The 23,366-nt window shown below is 44.5% G+C and overlaps 1 protein-coding gene across 2 annotated transcripts in view; it reads right to left on the minus strand.

The window, feature by feature from the left end:
• LOC147420307 (FAD/NAD(P)-binding oxidoreductase family protein) overlaps positions 1 to 23,366 on the minus strand; it is a 99,356-nt gene that overhangs the window by 4,298 nt on the left and 71,692 nt on the right. The window contains exon 5 of one of the 2 annotated variants that reach the window (XM_086504461.1): positions 575 to 862. In XM_086504461.1, coding sequence (XP_086360587.1) covers positions 575 to 862 — 288 coding nt within the window. Of the gene's footprint in view, positions 1 to 574; positions 868 to 23,366 lie in introns of both variants that reach the window. The other variant, XM_086504462.1, reaches the window with a different exon arrangement.

Here is a 23,366-nt window from a genome sequence, read left to right on the forward strand (position 1 = left end):
CACCATAAGTTCCACTGTAAATGTGCATGCTTCCTAAGCCAGAACTATAGTAGCCAGGTACGGGACAGGTCACAGGACGTATAATACTAATGATAATCAGATTCAGCTTTCAACTTTCACTAACCAAAGCATCAGAGATTAAAGAGACGAGTGAGAAAAACCATAAAATAACCTCTTGCCATCAACTTAAAATGACAGAGCTCGCTTTTATATCTGTATGGGCTCTCCTTATTATTTTTATACAGCCTTTCAAAGGTTCAAAAAAACACACGAGTTTTCTATCAATGCTACGTACTATACGCTAAACAAACATCAAGTCGTTATTTTAAATATAATACATGTACATAACTGCTATGGCCAAGACCCAACAACATTTAAAAACCTTTGCACATTAGACCTCCTGTGTAATACCAATCAGGAAATTAAGGGCATCCTGATATAAAAATTTATTGCTACCTGCTAAGCTTGAGCATCTACAATATCCCTTCAAGCATGACAGAGAATGCAAGCATACTTGAAGGAACATTAGTATAAAGATGTAAAAACAACTAGAAAAAAGCAGCTATACACTCACAATTTCAGCAGCCAGAGTCCCATCTGCCTTCAGGCCAGAAAGCAAAAAGCAGAGAAGATCCAGCCAGTTTCTAATGAACGGGTCCCTCAGTTGCAACGAATCCATGATTGCCGAAAATGGTTGTAAAAGCTTCCCTGCCCCAAAAGCTCCCTTTGTGCCCATCTTTACGAAGGACTGAAGCACTGCAGGCGCATAACGTAATCCAGCTGTATATAAGACACCCAGATCTCCTCGGATGGCTGCTGGTGGAAGAGCCATTGCTGCTGCAGAAAGAGGAAGAACACCCTCCTGCACTAAACAAGTGGAGCAATAAAGTGTTACATGTGCAACAGAAGAATCTATAATGAACACAGGAAAGCAGTACAAGCAGAATGGATCACTTTAGAAATGACAAGGCTGCAAACTTCCAGAAATTCAGAAGATTTTCCTAGGTAACTGTGGACAATTATGTTAACATTAATAAGGAAGCAATCACCTGACAAGCAACTTTGAAAGAAAACGGGTTCAAATCGAAGATATTTGCATGAGCTACAGTTTAAACAAGAAACTAGAGGCAGCTATGGACTCCGATGAATGCCATGCTTACTTTAAGTACAATTGCCTGCAATAGCGATGCTGAACACTGCTTTCTGATTCGATTCCCAAGTTTTAAGCCAACATTAGAGAACCAGAAGTAGTTGTCATTTTATGCAGAGTTACCCCAATGGTATAGTCCGAGTAGTGGACAAAGACAATGAGGAAACAACATATGAGGGTATTAGAACTTTCACAGAGAGACCCCAAGGCATTCACATTGTAGTATGCTAATTTTTTTCTGCTAGATATAAATCACACGGTCAATCACAATCCATTATAAGAATATCAGGCGCTTTTATAAGGATTTATAAGGATATCAACACAGGGAACATTTTACAGGCGAGGGTTTAAATAAACGAACGCTTGATGTGCAATCAGCAATGTACAATCTGGAGGAGCCAATGTATAGAGTGATAGTTTCTGCCAGCTGCTACACAAAGAACATCTCATGATACGGATAAAAGAAAGCAACATGGGAAACAATTTTTGGCCTTGCAAAGTGCAGATGGCTTGCTTATTTAGAATGGATTGTCCTGATTGCCACAATCTGGTGCATTTACATGTTACACAGCAAGAAATGATAGTACATGCACAATCTGATGGGTTCCCACTACAAAAAAGCCGAATGACATGACTTCACCATTTTGACCGCCTCATTATTGTGGCACCAGATTGTGCATTTTGACCACCTCATTATTGTGGTATCGTTATGCTTTATGTAGCATGTAGGATGATTGAGCCATGTCATGCATTGAGAACATTTATTGCACATGTCACGTGACACATCCAACCCTATGTGTCCGTGGACAAGCTACACCATAACAGGGTTCCCGTCAGTCCAGTCAGTCTAGATTAGAAGTGATCTGGCACTTTTGTGAGTCTATTCGTAGACCGTGCATGCCCATTCACTTAGTGTAAATGCATATCCTCTGGTTGCACACCGCATAAGCATAAGCATTTCCATCAGATTCCATCAAAGTCAATTTGGGGATTTTTCAAGTGACTTTATCCTATTTTTGACATTTTTCACTTATTTATTAAGTGACTTTTGTTGGGAACTAAGTAGGGCAAATTGGGTAAGTTAATATATAACCAAACCCAAGTTAGCACAATTGGGCAGATGAGCAAGGAGCACAGCAGGCTTTCCAAGCAACAGGTACTCCCTCCCACTCTCAACAAGAACCTCTTCAAGCTTGCTTGGTGCGGCCACCCCCTTCAGCCCCTCAACGTTTTGGGATTGCCAGCAAGCCTCTCTTCCTTGGCGTTTCTCCCCCAACAAGCCATCGCCAACAAGCCTTCCCTCTTGGCGTTTTCCCCTACCACAGGCAGCCCTAACCTAGCGTTTACTAACGCCAGCAACACCTGCAGCAGCGTTTTCAGCCATAAAAACGCAGCCTAAGACCTGCAAAATCTTCAGCGTTTTCAGCCTACGACAGCAACCATAAAAACGCAGCCTTGTCCTACTTATCCTCAGCGTTTTTATCATCCGTACAAGCCTCGACAAATCAGGGATTTTCAGCCATAAAAACAGCAGCAAACCAATCATTTTCAGCCCCCCAAAGTGGTCCAGATTCTCAGCCATTACCCCTTTGTGGACAGCAGATAGAAGAGCATCTAATTCAGCCCTAAAGTCATCATCGTTTTCATCGGCATAGTCCCCGTTTGCATCAGTCCATGCATCATCATTGTACACCTTTGTGCAATCAAAAGTAGACCACTCTCGCCGACAAGAGTGGGGCCTTCGGAGGAGGGTTTTACAACCTTTCGGGTGTCGATCTCTTTTCTCTCCTCCTCTCAGTCTCATACACTTGCACGCACAATATCACCTTGTTCGTGATCATAGCACTCTCCATAAAGACAGAAGGCTCTCTACTTCCCTGAGAACTAAAAGGAACCTTGAGCAAATATACATCACTAATCTTGAGAAAATACAACATTCATTCCGCTGCACCTTACAGCACATTCCATGCGAAGAAAAGCAACTACCATTCTGGACACAGGATGGGAGATTCATGAGTCAAGAGGCTTGGCTGGGATTCCAACTGTGTGTGATCTTCTTCTCTCTCCCGCTCTCTCCCATCTCCACCTCGATATCTCTTGAATCTCTTTGTTGAGCCTACTATCAGCATAATTAGATCTATCATTCTCTATAGCAAATCCTTCTCTTTCCATCATCTACCTATCAACATGGAGAGATCTCCCTCTATATTAACACTTATGTCTTTCACCATTCAATCTGAGAATGAATTCACCATAAACGCAAACGAACCATCAATAATCAATCAGACTTTTAAGCACTTCAAACAACTAAACTAAACTAGAGAGACTACACACACGAGACGGAGTGGCATAGTTCCATCCCCGGAGTGAACTGGCCCCAAACTGTGGTGCCTCTTTCGGTATTCCTTTATATCGCTTTAACAAGGTACAACACTTGCAACTCTGCTCTACATCTCCAATGGGTAGGATGCCAAAAAGTGAGCCCTTAGTTCATATTTAAAGGCCCTTGGCCATCCAAAAACAACTACATGAAAAGCAGTAGGTTTTAAAAGCATCCAGTCCAAAAGCAAGCGCCCAGAGGGCCGTCTGTACAACGGTGCCACATCATCAGCTATCATCGCAAATCATAGAAATGAGTGCAACAACCTGCCACGTCATCAGTTACACGCAATTTAAGTTGTCCTGCTTTATTTTATTATTTAGCTTCCATCAGACCGGGTGCTACAAGTTGGTTGGGGGTAAGGATTAAAAATCCTGATCCTTTATTATTTGGGCCACTCACTCAAACTTTAAAGGTTGGGATTTGTTCTACTTCTGCTTCTTCTAGGTTTAACGCTCCTCAACCAGAATCTGCAGGTTGGCTACGGTTTTCAGTGGCTTGAGCAGCTGTTTGTGACAGACACCCCTCCACGGATTTTGTTAGTAGCTCCAATAACCAATGCCTCAACCAAGAAAGCATCCGATCAATGGTGTAAAGAGCGTGCTATCCCCTTATCCCATCTAGCCCAGTAAATGTGAGTCCTCTCACTGTCAGGTAACAGGGTCAGGAGCATAGAGCACAGGAGCACACAACACACACTGTCTCTGTCACCAATGACCAATGCAGAGGAAGAGTTTACGGAAGCTCAAGACCTAGTACTCACTGCACTTCAAGAACCAAACTGAACTATAAAGAAAGAGATAGACACAAGAGAGAGAAGGAGAGACGACACAGGGATTTGTCGGGTCCCAACCCTCAAGGGCCCCCTTGCTCTGTTGCCAAAGCAAGTACTTTCTTTATTCCTTGCACAAATGCGGCTACAATGCAAATGCGACTGATGGTGCCGATGATGGTAATGTCGGCGACGGGCTATAGGTGTGTCGAAGACGGGGATGTCGACGACGAGGCTATGTCGAGGACGAGAAGTTGACGACGAGGCTGATGGCTTCAAGATCCAACCGATCCGTCTCGATGTGGGTTGTCAATGGCCGAACCTTGGCTGAATGACGCACCCGAGGTGAGAGGACAATGGGCTGAAAACTGAATACGCTAGCGATGTCGAGCACAACAAAGCTGGCTAAAATCTGCAACTCAATGCACTACCGGATCCAATCTGCAAAGGGACAATCTCGCCACACAGGATCCACCCGTCCGCTCCTGAACCTTGGGCTGAAAACTGCAATTGATGGCTCACTTGCTGCAAACTGAAAACGCTGGGCTGAATTGCTGATCTGCCGAGTTTCTGCACCTCCAGGCTCATGCCAATGCAAAAACGGTGGTGAACCGCTGCGGCCCTTACAAAACACTGGCCCGATCTGCTATTTCAAGCAAAAACGCTGGGCTGTTATGCTGAAATCTGCCATCGCCAGGTCCTGCTGCTGTTGGCTGAAATCGCTAATGTAGTCCAGCCAAGGAGAAAACGCTAGGTCCCTTGATGGAAGTCCTTGCGATCTCCAAGATGCGGCGCCCTCTTGCTGGATAAATACTCCTGAATGGCTGGGTCGGCCAGCTCTTCCAGGGCACCACGATTTGGTCTTTTTAATGTTTAAATGCAAAAGTCACTTAATAAATTAAGTGACCGTTCACACGCTATGAAACATGCTAAATTGCAACTGACACTAACTGTACAAGAGAGGGTAAATGCACCTACACAACCGGCCTGGGCATGCACGTCCTGCTACAGGCTCACAAAGTGCCAGGCTCAGTCCTAAACCAATGCTCAACTACGACTAGACCATGGCAGAAGCATGTCCACGTACGCAAACGCGATGCGCACGTGACTTTCCCCCTACTAAAGGTGAGGTATGACTACCGACTGTTATCCATGTTGATGCAAACTGCTTCGATGCTGACTGCTTCTGATGCTTGTGAATGCACCAACCAATGGAAACTCCTCCAAAACCGATGACAGTGGATGTCACCGTGGTGATGAAGACACCTGCCAAATCATAAGGGCTACCGGCCAACAATTCCTTAGATCGGCTCCATAGATACGACAGCCTGGGCTTGATACCAGATAATTGTCGACGCTAGCCTTGGCTTGATACCAGATAATGCCGCTCTACTTTGGACCAATCTTTGCTGACACCCAAACAATCTGTGGTGAAAACAACACTGTAGCTAATGAACTGAAGAATGGTACTGGAATTATCTCCAAGGATTTCTTGTTGATAGAAGTGGATGCACACTACATGAGAATGCGAATGCAAAATGTCCTCCACAGCTAGATAATGTCCTCCAGGGCTACTGTTGAAAGAGAGGCTCCACCGGCTCATGTGGATAAGGCCAAAAGACCAGGATATGTCCTCTGGATTGCCCACTAACAATGGTAAGGCCACTATATACTATCTCCTGAAACCGCCAAGTAACTCCTCAAACCGAGAGAAAGAGGCTCCTCTTGGGGCGTCGACTAGATTGCCGTATGATGAAAGTCTCCAAGCAAATGGTTCTGCAAACAATGCCAAGACTCCAAAGCTAATAGGCTGAAAATGGATGTCGCCCTCCTTTATCGTCGTAGGCTGCTAACATGGAATGTGACTTCCTTGAATGCATACTTTTCAGCTTTTCATGAAAAATCCGCATACATTCGTGCTCATTGTTTGCGTGTACGTGGTGGTTTGGCATTCCGTCTATTGGTTCATTTACATTGCATGCACAGTCTTTAGAGAAGACAAGATTTTTTCCACTCACTTTACATGGAATGGGTATGTTCATGGTTTTGCGTTGGAAATGGTTTCAGGAATTTTCAGCCATGGAGATTCTTGAAGAAGGAAGAAGCATGACTCTAGACGAAGTTGAAGCATTGAAGGAGCCACATAAGACTTTGTGTCACTTTCGGCGCGGCCCAAAGAAGCAAGCGTTGCAGACCTTTATGAAGTTCAAGTACTGCACGACCCACACATCCGAGTGGGCCGGCGAAGAGTTCCTTCCAGGATTCTCGATGCTATTGATCATTGCACTCTCTCACTGAGAACGGAAGGCTCTACCTTCCATAAGAACAAAAAGGAGCCTTGAGCACAGTTCAGAGCACTCATCTTGAGCAAAGCACAAACATTCATTCTGCTGCACCTAACATTGGTATCAGAGCTTTGGCAGTGTTCTGTATGTGGGTTGTCGATGGCCGAACCTTGGCTGAATGACGCACCCGAGGTGAGAGGACAATGGGCTGAAAACTGAATACGCTAGCAATGTCAAGCACGACAAAGCTCGCTAAAATCTGCAACTCAATGCACTACCGGATCCAATCTACAACGGGACAATCTCGCCACACAGGATCCACCCGTCCGCTCCTGGACCTTGGGTTGAAAACTGCAATCGATGGCTCACTTCCTGCAAATTGTAAACGCTAGGCTGAATTGCTGGTCTGCCAAGTTTCTGCACCTCCGGGCTCATGCCAATGCAAAAACGCTGGTGACCCGCTGCCGCCCTTACAAAACACTGGCCTGATCTGCTACTTCAAGCAAAAACGCTGGGCTGTTATGCTGAAATCTGCCATCGCCAGGTCCTACTGCTGATGGCTGAAATCGCTGATGTAGTCCAGCCAAGGAGAAAACGCTAGGTCCCCTGATGGAAGTCCTTGCGATCTCCAGGATGTGGCGCCCTCTTGCTGGATAAATACTCCTGAATGGCTGGGTCGGCCAGCTCTGCCAAGGCTCCACGATTTGGTCTTTTTAATGTTTAAATGCAAAAGTCACTTAATAAATTAAGTGACCGTTCACTTGCTATGAAACATGCTAAACTACAACTGACACTAACTGTACAAGAGAGGGTAAATGCACCTACAACCGGCCTGGGCATGCACGTCTTGCTAGAGGCTCACAAAGTGCCAGGCTCGGTCCTAAACTAATGCTCAACTACGACTAGTCCATGGCAGAAGCATGTCCACATATGCAAAGGCGATGCACACGTGACACTCACCTAGTTGATGCCCTTCTGAAACTTACAAATACATTCCATACAAGTGGTTGTCTCGCTGCTACTTGACACAAGAAGGCGGGTGTCAAATCGAAGCAAGACGTAATTCCTTCCAAATTTGCAACAAGTGTTACCATTTATGAGGTAATTGATGTGTGTCTAGCTTCAATTTCTAGTACAGGGAGTACTACACAAGCAACTTTGTCCTTTTGTGCAAATTTTTTGTCAGTGCAATTTTCTGTAGAATAGGTCCCTTACAGTCGTCTTTAAGTTGTGCTATATAGCATGTGTTGGTCCTACTTTGTTTTACCTCTTTCCGGGTAGTTTTCACATCAGGTGCAGTTACTCACCATGGCTGACAACAACACATACGTTGATAGACCGCTTTCGGTACAGAAAGATGTAAATAAATACATTTGGAATCTTTGCAAAGTGGTTTCAAGTTTTAAAAAAGATGCGACGTGTACAAATTGTAAATAGTCATGTTTGCATGCCGACAGTCGGACACACGTACATGCATGGACAGGGTGCCGGCACCTTAGATATGGTTCCGGGTGCCTTCTTTCGGTTCTAGGAAATGTGTTTGAGCTTTCTAGAATGTAAATAATGCAAGTGGGAGGTGTGGGCACCCTTGACCCGACCAAGAAGTTTGGCACATGCAGTAACTGTCTATTTACGGTGCTTGATCTGCAATGATGCGTGCACCACCCTACAAGTGGTCAAAAATGGAATGTGGGGGTGTGGCAAAGGACTATGGGTATCAAGGATCAAGCGTATAAAATTTGGTGAATGTTGGAGTCCGTTTGGGGTTTTTCCCGTGAAAAATGCCTTTCCGGGGTCAAAATTAGCCAAACTTGGGTCAAAAAAGGTCAAAAAATTGTCAAAATAGGTGTGAAAAGCCCATATCTTGCCACATCACTCACGGTGCCGATGGTTCCCGCAAAAGGAGAACTTTTGAAGCCAATATTCAGCACTTTCACCTCTCTGTGTGTGGGAGGAAGCAGGGTTCCTACAGGTGGTCTAATGCAGTCCCGTCACGTTTGCGTCCTATTTTCGAGTGTGTTGGAATGAGAGCTTTTTCTCTTCAATTTTGCAGTTAGGAGAGTCTATGGAAGTTCTGACGTTTCCATGGATGTGTGTGTGCGAGGAATTGAGGGAAGAAGGTGCGGCTTTCTGCAAGACTATATGACCCTGTATCGGTGTCATTAAGGTTGGGGCTACTCCGAAGAGTCCAACAGAGTGGAGTTTGGTGAAGCCTTGGAAATGGTTTGAGAGAGGCCTTTTGTGGCTGGAGTTTTTGAGTTTTTGATGGTTTTTCTTGTATATTTTGGTCACCGTCAAGTGTGATTTCAAGTGTTGATCAACTTGACTCACCTTGTAGTGTCTACGGAAAGGCAAGGACTTGTAGGTTGAGGTGTTTGGAGTTTAAATTGAGCTTGTGGGTAGTATTTTCTTTGAGCTTTTGAGTGGTGGTGAGTGAGGTGAGAAAATCAAGGGAATACCTTGTGTTGTGTTAAAGTTTCTGGGTGCGTGAGTGTGCGCACAGCGTCTTTTGCTCATCATTCTTCGGCGATCCTGCTAGGGAGCAGAAATTTGCCAGTTGTGCACCCAGGTGAAGCGGTTTTGCTGTAAAGTTTGAGCATCATTGAAGAAAAGTGGTGGTTTGGTTGAGGTGCAAGACTTCAACTATTGTGGAGTTACTCACACAAGGTAGAAGCGACTTTGAAGGGATGGCGTATAGTCGGCCAGTGTTCACAGGGAAGGAGGATGTGAAAGATTGGATTGCTGACTTCGAGTAGCACACGTTGGTATGCACATTGTGAATGATGAAGCAAAGCTTCATGTATTTCCTCTTGCACTCAAAGGAGAAGCTCGCGAGTGGTTTGAAGGATTAGAGGAAGACAAAAAGCAAACATGGGAGCAGGTGAAGCAGGCAATTTTTGACAAGTTTGGAAAGAGACTAACCGCAACAGAAGCAACGACAAAATTGAGAGGTTTGCAGCAAGATGTTCATGCTAACTTTCAAGAGTTTTTGCAATACTTCAAAGGGATTTGGGTGCAATTGGAGGCGGCATCCCAAGTGCCTCCAGGGGATTTCTTTAAAGTGCGTCAGTTTATGAATTGTCTCCATCCAAGTGTAAGGGAGAAGGTCGATGAAGAGGAGATTGCTACATTTGAAAGAGCTGTGAAAATTGCCAAGGCCAAGAGCAAGAAGAACAAGAGGTGGGAGCAAGACATGACACAGCCAATTGTGGTGCAACCAATGGTTCCTATGGCAGTGGATGATAGAGTGGAGCAAGTGGTTCAAGGTCCGGATCCCGTTACGACCCAGATTTTACATGATCATGCTGGTCAGTTGCAAGAATTAAGGATTAACATAATGAATAAAAACCAAAGAGAAGAGCGGCCAACTGGGAGAGGTAGGGGACGGAGGCTACAAGGCAGATGCTACAATTGTGATGAAGAGGGTCACTACGCCCCTGATTGTCCTGAACCACTAAGAGAGAGAGGAGGGATGTACCTCTTATATGGGGGTGGTCGAGGGAGAATAGAAGAAAATCATCAAGAGCGGGCACTAGAAGCACCACCTTCGCAACGACAACCACAAACGTTGCCTGCAAATGGAGAAGGGAGAGCTATCAACATCATTACCCTTGAGCATCAAGATGTGGATGTTTTGGCCAATAAGAGAGCTAGGCATGATAGGGAGAAAGAGATAGAAGAAGAGAAGGAAACAAGAGCAAGGAAAGGAAAGGCTACATTAAAAGACAAACCACGGAGTAGTAAGAGGCGACGAAGAAGGAAAATAGGTGCCAAGGACTACCCCCTTGGCCAAAGTGTTGAAGACTATGATATTGTCGACAACATACGAAATCAAAAGGCCAATTTATCTTTTGGTCAGTTGGTGGCTTTGAACGCTAAATTGAGAAGGTAGTGGACCAAATGTGTGAGTACGCGGCTTCCTTCCAAAAAGGAAAAGCATCAAAGCATGGTGTCATCATTGAGTGTTGGTCACCCGGTGGATATGGTACCAACAGTTGAAGCTATGTTGGGAAAGAAGACGGAAGTGCAAGCATATGTGGATGGTGGTGCCCAGGTGTGTGTCATGACCGAGGCTATCATGAAGGAAGCAGGATTCAAAGTGTCAGTGAATGCTTCAGTCCATATGAGGATGGCCAACCACAAAAAGGCAAGGTGTCTTGGGATAATTGAAGATGTGAAGATAAAAGTCTTGGGGATTGAGTGCTTGGTTAATTGCTACGTTATGCAAGCGGGTGAGAATGCTTATCCGATCATTTTAAGGAGGCCATGGCTTATAACCCTTGGTGCTAAGCAGGATTGGGGCACGGGCTTGATCACAATCCCCGACCAAGAGAAAGGAAGGACCATTGTCTACAACATGAAGACACACGAGAGCCATTCACATCCCCTACTGGAGATGCAAGATACGGATTCAACAAAAACTACGTCATAAGATAGTGATGCTTCGTCTACGTCATCAGAAGAAAGTGTAGAGGAAGGCTTGATGCAATTATGTCTTGATCTTTTTGGGATAAGTGTCAAAAAGGAAGCATCCATGCATGATGTGGAGGTCAATGAGGAGAAGGATAGTACAAAAGCAATTGTAGAGCCTACCAAAGTGAACATAAGGAGCATGTTAGGAGAGGACTTGACAGTATGAAGACATGTTTACAGAGTTTCCAAAGCTATTCGCCACTGAATATGCAGAGTTCCAAGGAGCTAAAGGAGTCGAGCATAGAATCAATCTAAAAGGTGCCAAGCCAAAGGTTCAAAAGCTTAGGAGGTTGGGGGTCATTCATGAGAGGGCACTTCGCGAAGAGGTGACGAAGCTTTTGGAAGCAGATTTCATCTTTCGAGGGGAACATCTATTAGTGTGGGGTCAGTAGCTTTTGGGTCGGTGCTCTTACAAAAGCAGGGAAGGAGTTTCAAGATAGTCTATTTTGAGAGTAGATGAAGAATGTAAGCGCGTTCTCCTACACAGAAATGAAACAGTGGGTCTTTGCCTTGGTTCTTGCTTGTCGCAGGTTCAAAACATATCTGTTGCCCCAAAAGTTCTATGTGCTCACCACATCAAACCTTTTGCCGGATGTAGTACAACATTTGAATCCTAGCAAGCGCATCTTAAAGTGGACTTTGGAGCTTCAAGAGTATGAGTTTGAGTTTAAAGTGGATTATTCCGTTAAAGCTCACCTGGCAGACATAGTGGTACATAAGGGAGGGGAACTTCCATCTTATCCAAGGGTTAACAAGGATGATCGTGAAGAGGAAGTAGATATTACAGATGCATATACAATGATGTTTAATGGTGCATACAGGAAAGCTCTTCATAAGGCAAGTGGTGGGGTAGTCATTAAGAACCCAAAAGGCGATGTAATCTTTTCTAGAGCTTACGAACTTGATGAAGCTGAAAGTAACAATGAGGCCGAGTATCTCACGCTTTTCCTTGGGTTGAAGCAGTGTGTTGAGTTTGGATTGAAGAGTGTCATTGCAAAAGGGGATGCGTTGCTAGTCATGAATCAGTTGCTTGGTTTGTGAAACGTTAAAAAGGACAATTTGAAGAAGTGGTTCTATGGCATCAAGAAGCTTTTGCATGAGTTTGAGAAGATACAGTTTAAGCATGTTCCTCGTGAACAGAATAAAGAAGCTGATGAATTGGCTAGGGACAAGTTGGATGCCTTGGTAGCTCCTTTAAAGGTCAAGGAAGCCTTGTATGCAGGAAGGGAATCATTGCAAGATGTTGAAGTATTTCTTGCTAAAGGGCAATGTCCACAAGGCATGTCAAAGGTTCAACGTAAGAGAATAGTTGCAAAAGCAAGAAACTACACATTGGCCTCATGCTTTATGTCAAGGATAGCATTTTGAGAAAAGTGACATACAAAAAAGAAATAGGCTTGATTTTGGAGCATTGCCATGAAGAAATAGGCCATCAAGGCAAGGATCGGGTTGTCTTTCGTATTTTGAGAGCACGTTATTGTTGGCCCTCTATGATGAGAGATGCTTATTTTTTGTGTAAGTCATGCCATGAATACCAAGTATTTGCAAACCAAAAGCTTTTGGCTGAGCCTCAAAAAGCTATAATGTCTTTTGATGCATTTGCAAAATGGGGAGTGGATGCTATAGGTCCAGTGCCAAGGACCAATAATTGCAAAAAATATATCCTTGTAACTGTGGACTATTTAACAAAATGGGTGGAAGCAAAAGCGATAAAAGATGTAACAGTAGGAAGAGTGGCCTCTTTTTTGTATGAACAAGTGTGTTGCAGGTTTGGAGCTCCTATGTTATCATTTCTGATCGTGAACCAGGGTTTAGGGGAAAACCTGTTGGTGCTCTCATGGAGAGATTGAAATTTCAACATAGGCATTCTTCTCCTTACTACCCACAATGCAATGGGCTGGTTGAAAATTGCAATGGTCAAATTGTGAAGATGCTATCAAAGTATACTAGAGAGCATCCTAGAGAGTGGGACTTAGACTTGGAAAAGTGTTTGTGGACGTATAGAATTGCATATAGAGTGTCAACACAATTCACGCCATATGAGCTTGTTTATGGAAAAGAAGCTCTTATGCCCATACAGGTGCAATTGGATGCCTTGAAGTTGTTGTGCAGAATGCAAGGTCCACATAATGACAAGCATCACGAAAGAATTCGTTCTCTAGAGTTGTTGCGAATAAATAGAGAGAAAGCCAATAATTCTTATCTTCAACAAGCAGAGACAAGGATGGAGAAAATGAATAAGAGGCTGCCAAAGAAAGAGATTAAAGAGGGAGATCTAGTGATGAAGTATGACTCTCGCTTGGATTTTACTTTTCAAAAGAAGTTGAGGGTGGTTGGGTCCATACAGAGTGAAGCATGTATTTTCTAATGGCACCTATCAATTGGAAAAATTGTTAAGTGAACATTTGCGCTATAGAATAAAAGATTATAGATTGAAGAAATATTTTGCAAGGGATGTGGTTGTCTCTTGGTTGAGCATAAATGTTCTACCTAGAGGGTGGGCAATGATGATAAACCGCTTTTGGCGTTTACAAAGTAGCGTGTATATGCATGGGCATATGTACAAAAAGATGTAAATACATGCATTTGGGATCTTTGCAAAGTGGTTTCAAGTTTTAAAAAAGATGTGACGTGTACAAATTGTAAATAGTCATGCTTGCGTGCATACAATCGAACACACGTACATGCATGGACACAGTGCCTTCACCTTGGATATGGTTCCGGGTGCCTTCTTTCGGTTCTAGGAAATGTGTTTGAGCTTTCTAGAATGTAAATAATGCAAATGGGAGGTGTAAGCACCCTTGACCCGCCCGAGAAGTTTGGCACATGTAGTAACTGTCTATTTACGGTCGGTGATGCCTGCACCGCCCTACAAGTGGTCAAAAATGGAATGTGGGGGTGTGGCAAAGGATTATGGGTATCAAGGATCAAGCATAAAAAATTTGGTGAATTTTAGAGTCCATTAGGGGGTTTTCTCAAATGCCTGCTGTCCGGGGTCAAAATTGGCCAAACTTGGCCCAAAAAAGGTCAAAAAAGGTGTAAAAAGCCCATATTTTTCCACATCACTGTGCCGTGATGGTTCCAGCTGAAGGAGAACTTTTGAAGCCAATACTCAGCACTTTCACCTCTCTATGTGGGAGAAAGTAGGGTTCCTACAGGTGGTCTAGTGCAGTCCCTCGCGTTCGTGTACTCTTTTCGAGTGTGTGGAGGAGTGAATGACAGCTCTCTCTTCAATTTTGCACTTGGGAGAGTCTATGGAAGTTATGAGGTTTCCATGGATGTGTATGTGCGAGAAATTGAGAGAAGAAGGTGCGGCTTTCTGCAAGACTATGGGACCCTGTAACTGTGCCATTAGGATTGGGACTACTCCAAAGAGTCCAACTGTAACAGACTTGGACAATCCAAGTCGAGAATCTACCGCGACACCACAAATAATCACTTCAAAACAATTCACGTTCACAATTGATTCGAAACTGGCTCGACGGAGTTCCGTGCCTAGAGATATTGGCCCCAAAGACTGGGTCCGCTTTCGGTATTTCTTTTTGTATTAATCTGTGTTCAAAGTACAAGAGTGCCGACAGGCGCTCACACTCAGACTCTGCGTCCAGAAGCTCTAAGTTATGAGGCCCTGCCCGCATATTTAAAGTTTACAAAGGGATGCTAAAAAGCAGAACCCCAAAAGCTGGTAAACTCAAAAGCTTTTTTAAGAAATAAAGCAAAAGGTGTTTCTCTCTCTCAAGCTCTCTTGAGCCCCAAAATAAAGCTAAAGCAAGAGCTTCTCTCTCTCTCTCTAACTCTCAATTGCTTAGCCAAAAAGCTGTAAAAACAGCGCCGAGAATTCCACCGCGATTTGTGGGCTGCCACGTCAGTATGTAGTACGGAATTCCGTGAGAAACGCCGCCATTTCCGGCCTGTCTGTACTGAACCTGCCACGTCAGCATTCGAGTGCAATTTCCCCTTGCAAGAGAGTGTGTGTGTTAGGGTTATGCCACGTCACAGAGTTGTGACACCAACAGAGTAGAGTTTGGTGAAGCCTTGGCAATGGTTTGAGAGAGGCCTTTTGTGGTTGGAGTTTTTGAGTTTTTGTGGTTTTTCTTGTATATTTTGGTCACCATCAAGAGTGATTTCAAGTGTTGATCAAGTCGACTCACCTTGTAGTGTCTGCGGGAAGGCGGCAAGGGCTTGTAGGTCGAGGTGTTTGGAGTTTAAATTGAGCTTGTGGATAGTATTTTCATTGAGCTTTTGAGTAGTGGTGAGTGAGGTGAGAAAATCAAGGGAATACCTTGTGTTGTGTTAGTTTCTGGGTGTGTGAGTGTGCGCACAACGTCTTTTGCTCCATCAATGTTTTCAAGATGTTTGCTACTGAGGATAAACTCGATGGGGATAACTAGCCAATGTGCATTTACATGATGCAACATGTTCTTGTGTCAAAGGGCGTCTAGAATGTTGTGCAGGGCATTGATGTACGTCCGCCTTCTGTGGATACAGGATCTATTGAGGATGTTGCAGGTTCTAGTGGTAGGTTTGTTGCTGCTAGAGTTGTTTTGCCTACAGCTGAGTAGTCTCGTTGGAATGTTAGAGATGTACAAGCTCATGCACTAATTGCATTATTTGTGAAGCGCCCTATTACTCTGTTACACTTACACCACTCTCCTGCTTCACATACGTCTAGGGCATACTTGTACGGCTAGTATGTCTGTGCGCTGGCCACCCATAGTCTAGGTTGTACCTGGTCTGGCCACCCGAGTTTGGGGCCAGCCGCCCACTTTGTCTAGGCGCTCTCATATATTTCCATATATCTTTTCTTGGTGGGTTGTGAGAGATTTTTATCAAGCCTTGCCCTACCTCCCCTTGGGCACCTATATATGAGGCCACAGGGTACCCACTTCCACATCTCATCACACAGACATATCTGGTCATTGTGTATTGGTCTTCTGCTCATGGTAGTTATAGGGGGCTGATCGCCCCCTCTTCACCATATCTTGCGTTTATGGTCTACACTCTCTCTCTCTCTCTCTCTCTCTCTCTCTCTCTCTCTCTCTCTCTCTCTCTCTCTCTCTCTCTCTCTCTCTCTCTCTTCCGCACACGCGCACTCTCACATGGTATCAATCGCCAGTTGAGTTCCAAGGCACTACATTGCATCAGGAACTTCTCCCAAGATCAGCAACAGCCAGCGTTTTTGCAAGCACCAGGCAAGCGATGGAAATCTGCGTTTTTCTCTCGCAGGGGAACCTCCTCAACCTGCGTTTTTTGCATTTACACCTGGTGTTTTTGCCTCTGGCTGCCAGCGCTACCATTTCTCGACTTTTCATCGCCTGAATTGCCCCCTACCATCAGCGTTTTTGGCCAGCAGACCCTAGCGTTTTTGGTTGGCTTGTGTTTTTGGAAATCAGCATCAGCGTTTTCAGGCTGGGAGCATCAGCGTTTTCAGCCAAGGGGGGGCCGTGCCCACTCAAATCTTTGCCCCACCGGCGAGAATCCTCTTCAAATCTACTGTTTTCAGCCATATACACCCTGCTGTTTTCTCTGTTTTCGGCCCACTTGGGGTTGTGACATTAAGACCCCGCCCTCACTACACCCTCTGCGCCGCTCCGGATTCTGCCAAGAGAGTACGAGCATGCTGAAAATCGCTGGACAGCAGCAATTTTGGGTGGACAGCAGCCTCTTGGCTTGTGCTTTTCACAAAGGATGAAGTTACCTCATGCCAGGACACCATCTGGTGGTGGTCCGTGCGGTCTCTTAGTGACTGCTGCAGTACACAGTATCTTCGACATCGGCTGGATCATCTACAAACGTATGATCCTTGGGAGATCCATTCATTCGGCGGTTGAGCACTCCAGAGGGGGTGGTGACTTGTGATTTGTTATGGACACACCTATGCACTCATCAGAGGAGCTCACACGAGATATGGCCATGCTCATGGAATAAGGGATTTCAACATTCCCAGAGAAGACACCACCATCTTGGATAGACAGACACTTACCAGTCAACCTCAACACGTCAGATCACTTGCTTACACAAGAGCATCTACATGGACATAGGGAGAGGATCTTGGATCTCTTCTTGGACAGGTTCATTGCTTGGATCTACAAACTGGAGTGGGACTTCAGTGCTTTGGACTCTCTTGGAGAGTTCACCCACGAGATGCGGGGGATCAGGCATCCTGCGACTACATCCAGAGTCACTCGGAGCTTGGCTTGGATGGTAGTGCAGCTGCTCTTCTACACTCCTAATCGTTTGGGTTGCTACTTTCAGAGTTGCTTACACTCACCCTCGGTAACCTTACAGCAGACTTAGCCCCCGACCTAGGCAGCAGGCCACTCCCAGCTCACTCACATTGAGAGCCACACCGAGTCGCGGTCTGGTGGCGTTGTTGGCATGGATTATGTTTTGGTTGACACCGGAGGATTGGAGGCAGGAGATATAGGCAATACGGCGCAGACAGATTGGTCTGGCCTTTCCTCTTCTCAGAGATTATTCATAGCGCAGACTACTCAGACTGGCTTCCCTACTTCTACAGGATGATCATGGTGCAGACAGCTTGGTCTAACCACACCTCTTCTCAGAGGCCCTTCACAAAGCAGACTGTTGAGTTTGGCTTTCCCCTGATCTTGGATTACCCTACCTACCAACAGGACACCATCCGGTGGTGGTCCATGCGGTCTATCGGTGATTACTGCAGCTTCCGGTAGTTTCTACAGTGCAGACTGTTTAGTCTGTCTTTCCTTGTTTCGGAGTATGTCTACGGCAGAGATTGCTACATCTGGCCTTCCTGGAATTTTACACAGCTTAGCCACCTAGCCACACTAGGTTATAGGTTCACGATTTGACAAGCTTCCGATCATTCTCATAACGGTTCCTGGGCTTCTCCATTTTCTCCAGATGATTTGACTACAGACACCACAGATCCTATTGGGCAGGACACTTGTAGGTCTATTGGCACTTCTTTCACGACAAGGAGTTGTTTTCACACTCAGTTCGGGACCTTCACGCAGTATCTTCACCCTATATCGGTGGAGTACAACAGTTTGCTACACTGCTCGTGACGGCATCTTTCCATGGAGATTTCTTGGTGGTCGGGACACCCCAGACTACTGCTACACTCGCGGAGTTCGCCGGACTATTGTCCTTCAGTGGACATGGCAGTAGACATCTTCATCATTTCTCCCATCTTCGGCTTCATGCGGTTTGTTCAGCATTAGGTGTTGAGAGGGGGTGTTAGACTTACACCATTCTACTGCTTCACATAGATCTAGGGCATACTTGTACGGCTAGTATGTCTCCGGGCTGGCCACCCATAGTCTAGTTTGTACCTGGTCTGGCCACCTGAGTTTGGGGCCGGCCGCCCACTTTGTCCGGGCGCCCTCATATATTTCCATTATCTTTTCTTCTTGGGTCGTGGGGGATTTTTATCAGGCCTTGCCCTACCTCCCCTTGGGCACGTATATATGGAGCCAGGGGGGTACCCACTTCCACATCTCATCACACAGACATATCTGGTCATGGTGTATTGAGTCTTCTGCTCATGGTAGTCATGGGGGGACTGATCGCCCCCTCTTCATGATATCTTGCGTTTGTGTTCTCTCTCTCTCTCTCTCTCTCTCTCTCTCTCTCTCTCTCTCTCTCTCTCTCTCTCTCTCTCTCTCTTCCGCACATGCGCACTCTCACATACTCCTCACATTTGTTCAGCTAAATCAGCAAAACAAGCTTGGGATATTATGGTTGGTCTTTACGCAAGTTGCAATGAGGCTGAAATTGCATTGTTATGTAAAGAGTTGGAGTCAGAGATTATGCATGAGGAAGATGGCATGGACACTTTCCTTGCTGGTACTAAAGATATTGATTTCTGTAGGCGAAGTCATTTCTGACAATTAACTTGTGCAGACTATTCTTCATGCATTGCCAAATTCTTACCAGACTTTTGCTAGTACTTGGAGACTTATGACCCAAGGAAAGTCTCAAGCTGTCAAGTTTGATGCATCTTGCACATTGCTGTTGTAAGAGTCACTTTCAAGAAGAACAAGGCTAAACAGCGAGCAGTTGAACAGGGTTTCGTTGATGCTCAAAGAAAAGGTGGTAACAGCAATGTAGACACTTCTCATGGTTCCTCGGTGAGTAACAAATCACATGTTCCTAATGTTTTTGTTGGCAGCACCTCATCAGGGAATTCTCGTGAAAAAGGCAAGAAGAAGATGCGTTGTCATTATTGCAAGATTAATGATCACTTGATTAAGCAGTGTCCTAAATTGAAGGCAAAAGATGCCAAGAAGAAAGAGGGAACCTTCCACTACAAGTGCAGCTATTGTAGAATCTTCTGTAAAAGAAGATTGTGATGTTGATGTAGATGTAGAGTGGGCATTTAGTGCAAAGTGCACTTATGATCCTTCTGTCCATGATGCATGTATATCAGTTGCTACAGATTTGCATGTGTGGTACTTTGATAGTGATGCTACAAAGCATATTACTTCACATCGTGACTTGTTTACCTCTCTGGAGTCTGTCCCTCATGGGAGTAAAGTAAATTGTGCCAACAATGCCTCTTATCCGGTCAAGGGAGTTGGAAAGATTGTGCTAACTCTTGCAAATGGCAAATTTCACTCTTGTTGATGCACTTTATGTACCTAGGATCGAAAAGAACCTTTTGTCTATATCTGCACTTGCAAGACGGTCTTGTTCTCAAATTTGTGGATGACAAATGTACAGTCCATGATCTCAATTTTGATGATGAAATTGTTGCATCTCGCATTTTGTGTTGTGGGCTGTGTAAGTTCAGTGTGGGCAGAATTTTGCAAATGTAATTGAGGATCCATAGGTTGTTTCATATGCAAAACTATGGCATGCACGTTTTGGGCATCTGAATTTTGTCAGTTTGCTACGCTTGCAGAAATTTGATATAGTTGCTTCTTTACCGTCTCTTGAAGCACCTTCGAAGCATATTTGCGAATGCTCTATTTTGAATAAGATACAGCATTTGGAGTTTCCAAAGAATGGTTCAATAAGGGCGACATGCAAATTGCAACCTGTGCATAATGACATTTGTGGGCCTATGCAAACTCCGTCCGTAGGAAATCACCTATACTTCGTGACTTTCATTCATATACCTAGATGAATCCAGGATAAGCCCAGATTCACCCTTAAAGGAAAGTGCAAGGTATAGACCCATGGTAGTCACCCACGAGAAAATATAACCATCAGCTCCATCATGCATAGTATTGACTAAATACGACGACATCCCCACTAACGTCATCAGTGCCCAATAGTGGGTGTAGAACTAGGTACTAACATATGCTCCCAAACACAACACACACCACACGCACACACACATGAGCATACATCAACACAAAGTTCAGCGTACTGAGTTTCTGTCATGACTCCGGAGATCAAGGGCAGACTCGGCCATAATGAAGCCTAGCACTAAAAGAAGCATTAAATCGAAAAAATTAGCACAAAAATGAGGTAGTTGATAGGACATACGCACCACAAAAGATAGAAAGAATTAGCATAATATCAACTGGTCAAAACTCGGACGAAAACTTCACAATGTGAAGTCTGCATGTCCGCTATACGACTAAAAAATATACCTAGATGAATCCAGGATAAGCCCAGATTCACCCTTAAAGGAAAGTGCAAGGTATAGACCCATGGTAGTCACCCACGAGAAAATATAACCATCAGCTCTAGGCATGCATGACTTTCATTCATGACTACTCGAGGCATGCATGGATATATCCGCTTAAAGTTAAGTCCAAAGTGTTCATGTGCTTCAAGCAATTTCGGGCTATGGCTAAAAATGTCTCTAAATGTACTATGGACACCCTCTGTTTAGATCGAGGGGGGAGTATATGTCTCATGAGTTCAATACATTTCTGGATAATTGTGGGATAAAACACCAATGTACATTTCCATATACACCTCAACAAAACAGTGTTGTTGAAAGACAAAACAGGTAGCTTACGGAGATGGCACAATGCATGGTCAAGAGTCAAGCTTTGCCACATTCGTTTTGGCTTGAGGCTATCATATGTGCTACTTATGTACTCAACAAATGTCCTACGAAAGCTTTGTAGTCTACAACTCCTTTTGAAGCATGGCTTGATAAGAAGCCATCTATTGATCACATACGTTTGGTTGCTTATGCTTTGGTACGACAAAAGAAGAGCAAAAAATTGGATAATAAAGCTGTTAAATGTATTTTTGTTTGTTATAGTACTAAAAGCAAAGGTTACAAGTTATACCATACACAAACGAAACGTATCTTGGTTTCACGAGATTCAGCCTTTGTTATCATGTAGCAAAGACACTAATGTAAGCTCACAGGACATTTATGACACTTTATTGCCTCTTTTTTATGATGGAAACTTAAATGTAAATTCCAATGAGGCAAATGTACAGCCTATGGGGATTTTTGAAAATGTTACAGATCAGCCTATTACTGATGCAAATGTACATGATGTAGAAAGGGTTGAGAACGAGCACGCTAGAGGTATGCCAAAATAATTGGTGCATACTTTGGGTGACAATAAGTTGGATGCACCTATGTCTAGTCGTACTCGTTCAGATTCTCCCCATGTATCTTATGCGTCAAATTGTTATGCTTTGGCTGTTTCTAGTTTATGTCATGTGGAGGAACCCCTTTCTTTTGATGAAGCACAAAATTCTGAAAATTGGATGGTTGCCATGCAATCAAAATATGATGGACTTATAGAAAATGACACATGGACTTTATGTGATTTGCCTCCTGGCAAAAAGGCCATTGGTACGAAGTAGGTTTACAAGTTGAAACGTAAGCCTGTTGGTGAGATTGATTTCTACAAGGCTCGCCTTGTTGCAAAAGGTTATGCACAGCAAAAAGGCATAGATTATGAAGAGACTTTTGCTCCCACTTGTCGTATGACTACTGTTCGTTTTCTATGTGCATCGGCAGCTCATTTTGGATGGTGTCACAAGGCGGGCACCACGTGCCAATAGAAAAGAACAGACTGAACAGACTTTTAGCACTTCAATAACAATTGAACTGAGAGAGAGAGAGAGAGAGAGAGAGAGAGAGAGACGACACGCGACACGGAGTGGCGGAATTCCACCCCAGAGAGTATTGGCCCCAAACCTTGGCGCCCCTTTCGGTATTTCTTTATATTGCATCATCAAAGTACAAGCCGGTACTCCAGACTCTGCACCTTCGTACTGAAGCATGCCAGAGAATGAGCCCTAGCCTCATATTTAAAGGCCCTTGGCCTGAAAAGCAGTTTACATGAAAAGCTTTCAAACTCAAAAGCTTCTGGTCCAAAAAGTAGTTTACATGAAAAACTTTCAAACTCAAAAGCTTCTGGTCCAAAAAGCAATGCCAAAAGCTGCGAGCGTAAATCACGGAAATCCGTACAGCCTGCCACGTCATTAGCCAGCGCAAAACGCAAAAATCTGTCCTTAGGGTTAGGGTTAGGGTTTCTGCAGTTTTAGGGTTTCTGGCAGCAGAATTAGGGTTTGCAGGTTTTAGGGTTAGGGTTTCCAGAATTAGGGTTTCAGCAGTTAGGGTTTTTGGCAGAAATTAGGGTTTGCAGGGTTTAGCGTTAGGGTTTCCAGAATTAGGGTTTCAGCAGTTAGGGTTTCTGGCAGAAATTAGGGTTTAGGCCCCTCGGTCGACATCTGCAAGTTGGCTCCCTTCTTCAGGGCTTTGACACGTCAACAATTCGTTACATCTCCCCTTCTTGAAAAAGAGTAATCGTCCGCGATTACAGCATATCTGCAAAACAACTCAAGTTAGCTCAAAAATTTCCGAGGGTCATTCCGAGGGACATTCTGAGGGACAATCAATTTGCTCTTTTTATTAAGGAGTTAGCTTCTCCTTTCTGCTCTTTTGATCAAGGAGTTAGCTGCTCCTATCTGCTGTTTTGATCAAGGAGTTAGCTTCTCCTTTCGTCCATATCGGAACTCTTGATATTCCGGCGTAGTAAAATTAGCCATCACACCCAGACCGTACTGATCTTCCTCGGGTGTCTTGATGCACTAAAATTACATACCCAGGCAATCTTTCCAATTAGGAATATTCAGTGGTTGGCACATCACAATGCAACACAAATGCTCACATATGCATGTTACAAGACATAGAAACATAAAGCCGCTGATGAACACTCCTCCTGCATAACCTAACAAGGTCCAGGCCGGGAGATATTCAACGACTCCCTCATCACTCCTCCCGCATAACCTAAAAAGGTCCGGGCCGGGAGATATAGAGGCCTTTTACAACCAAACGCCCCCCAGACCGCAGCCTGCGTCGTTTGGAGGTGCTGAGAGTAACCACTGCTCAGACTT

Source organism: Adiantum capillus-veneris, chromosome 28 (genome assembly GCF_014529385.1).
Source record: "Adiantum capillus-veneris isolate H3 chromosome 28, ASM1452938v2, whole genome shotgun sequence".
Taxonomy (NCBI): Eukaryota; Viridiplantae; Streptophyta; class Polypodiopsida; order Polypodiales; family Pteridaceae; genus Adiantum; species Adiantum capillus-veneris.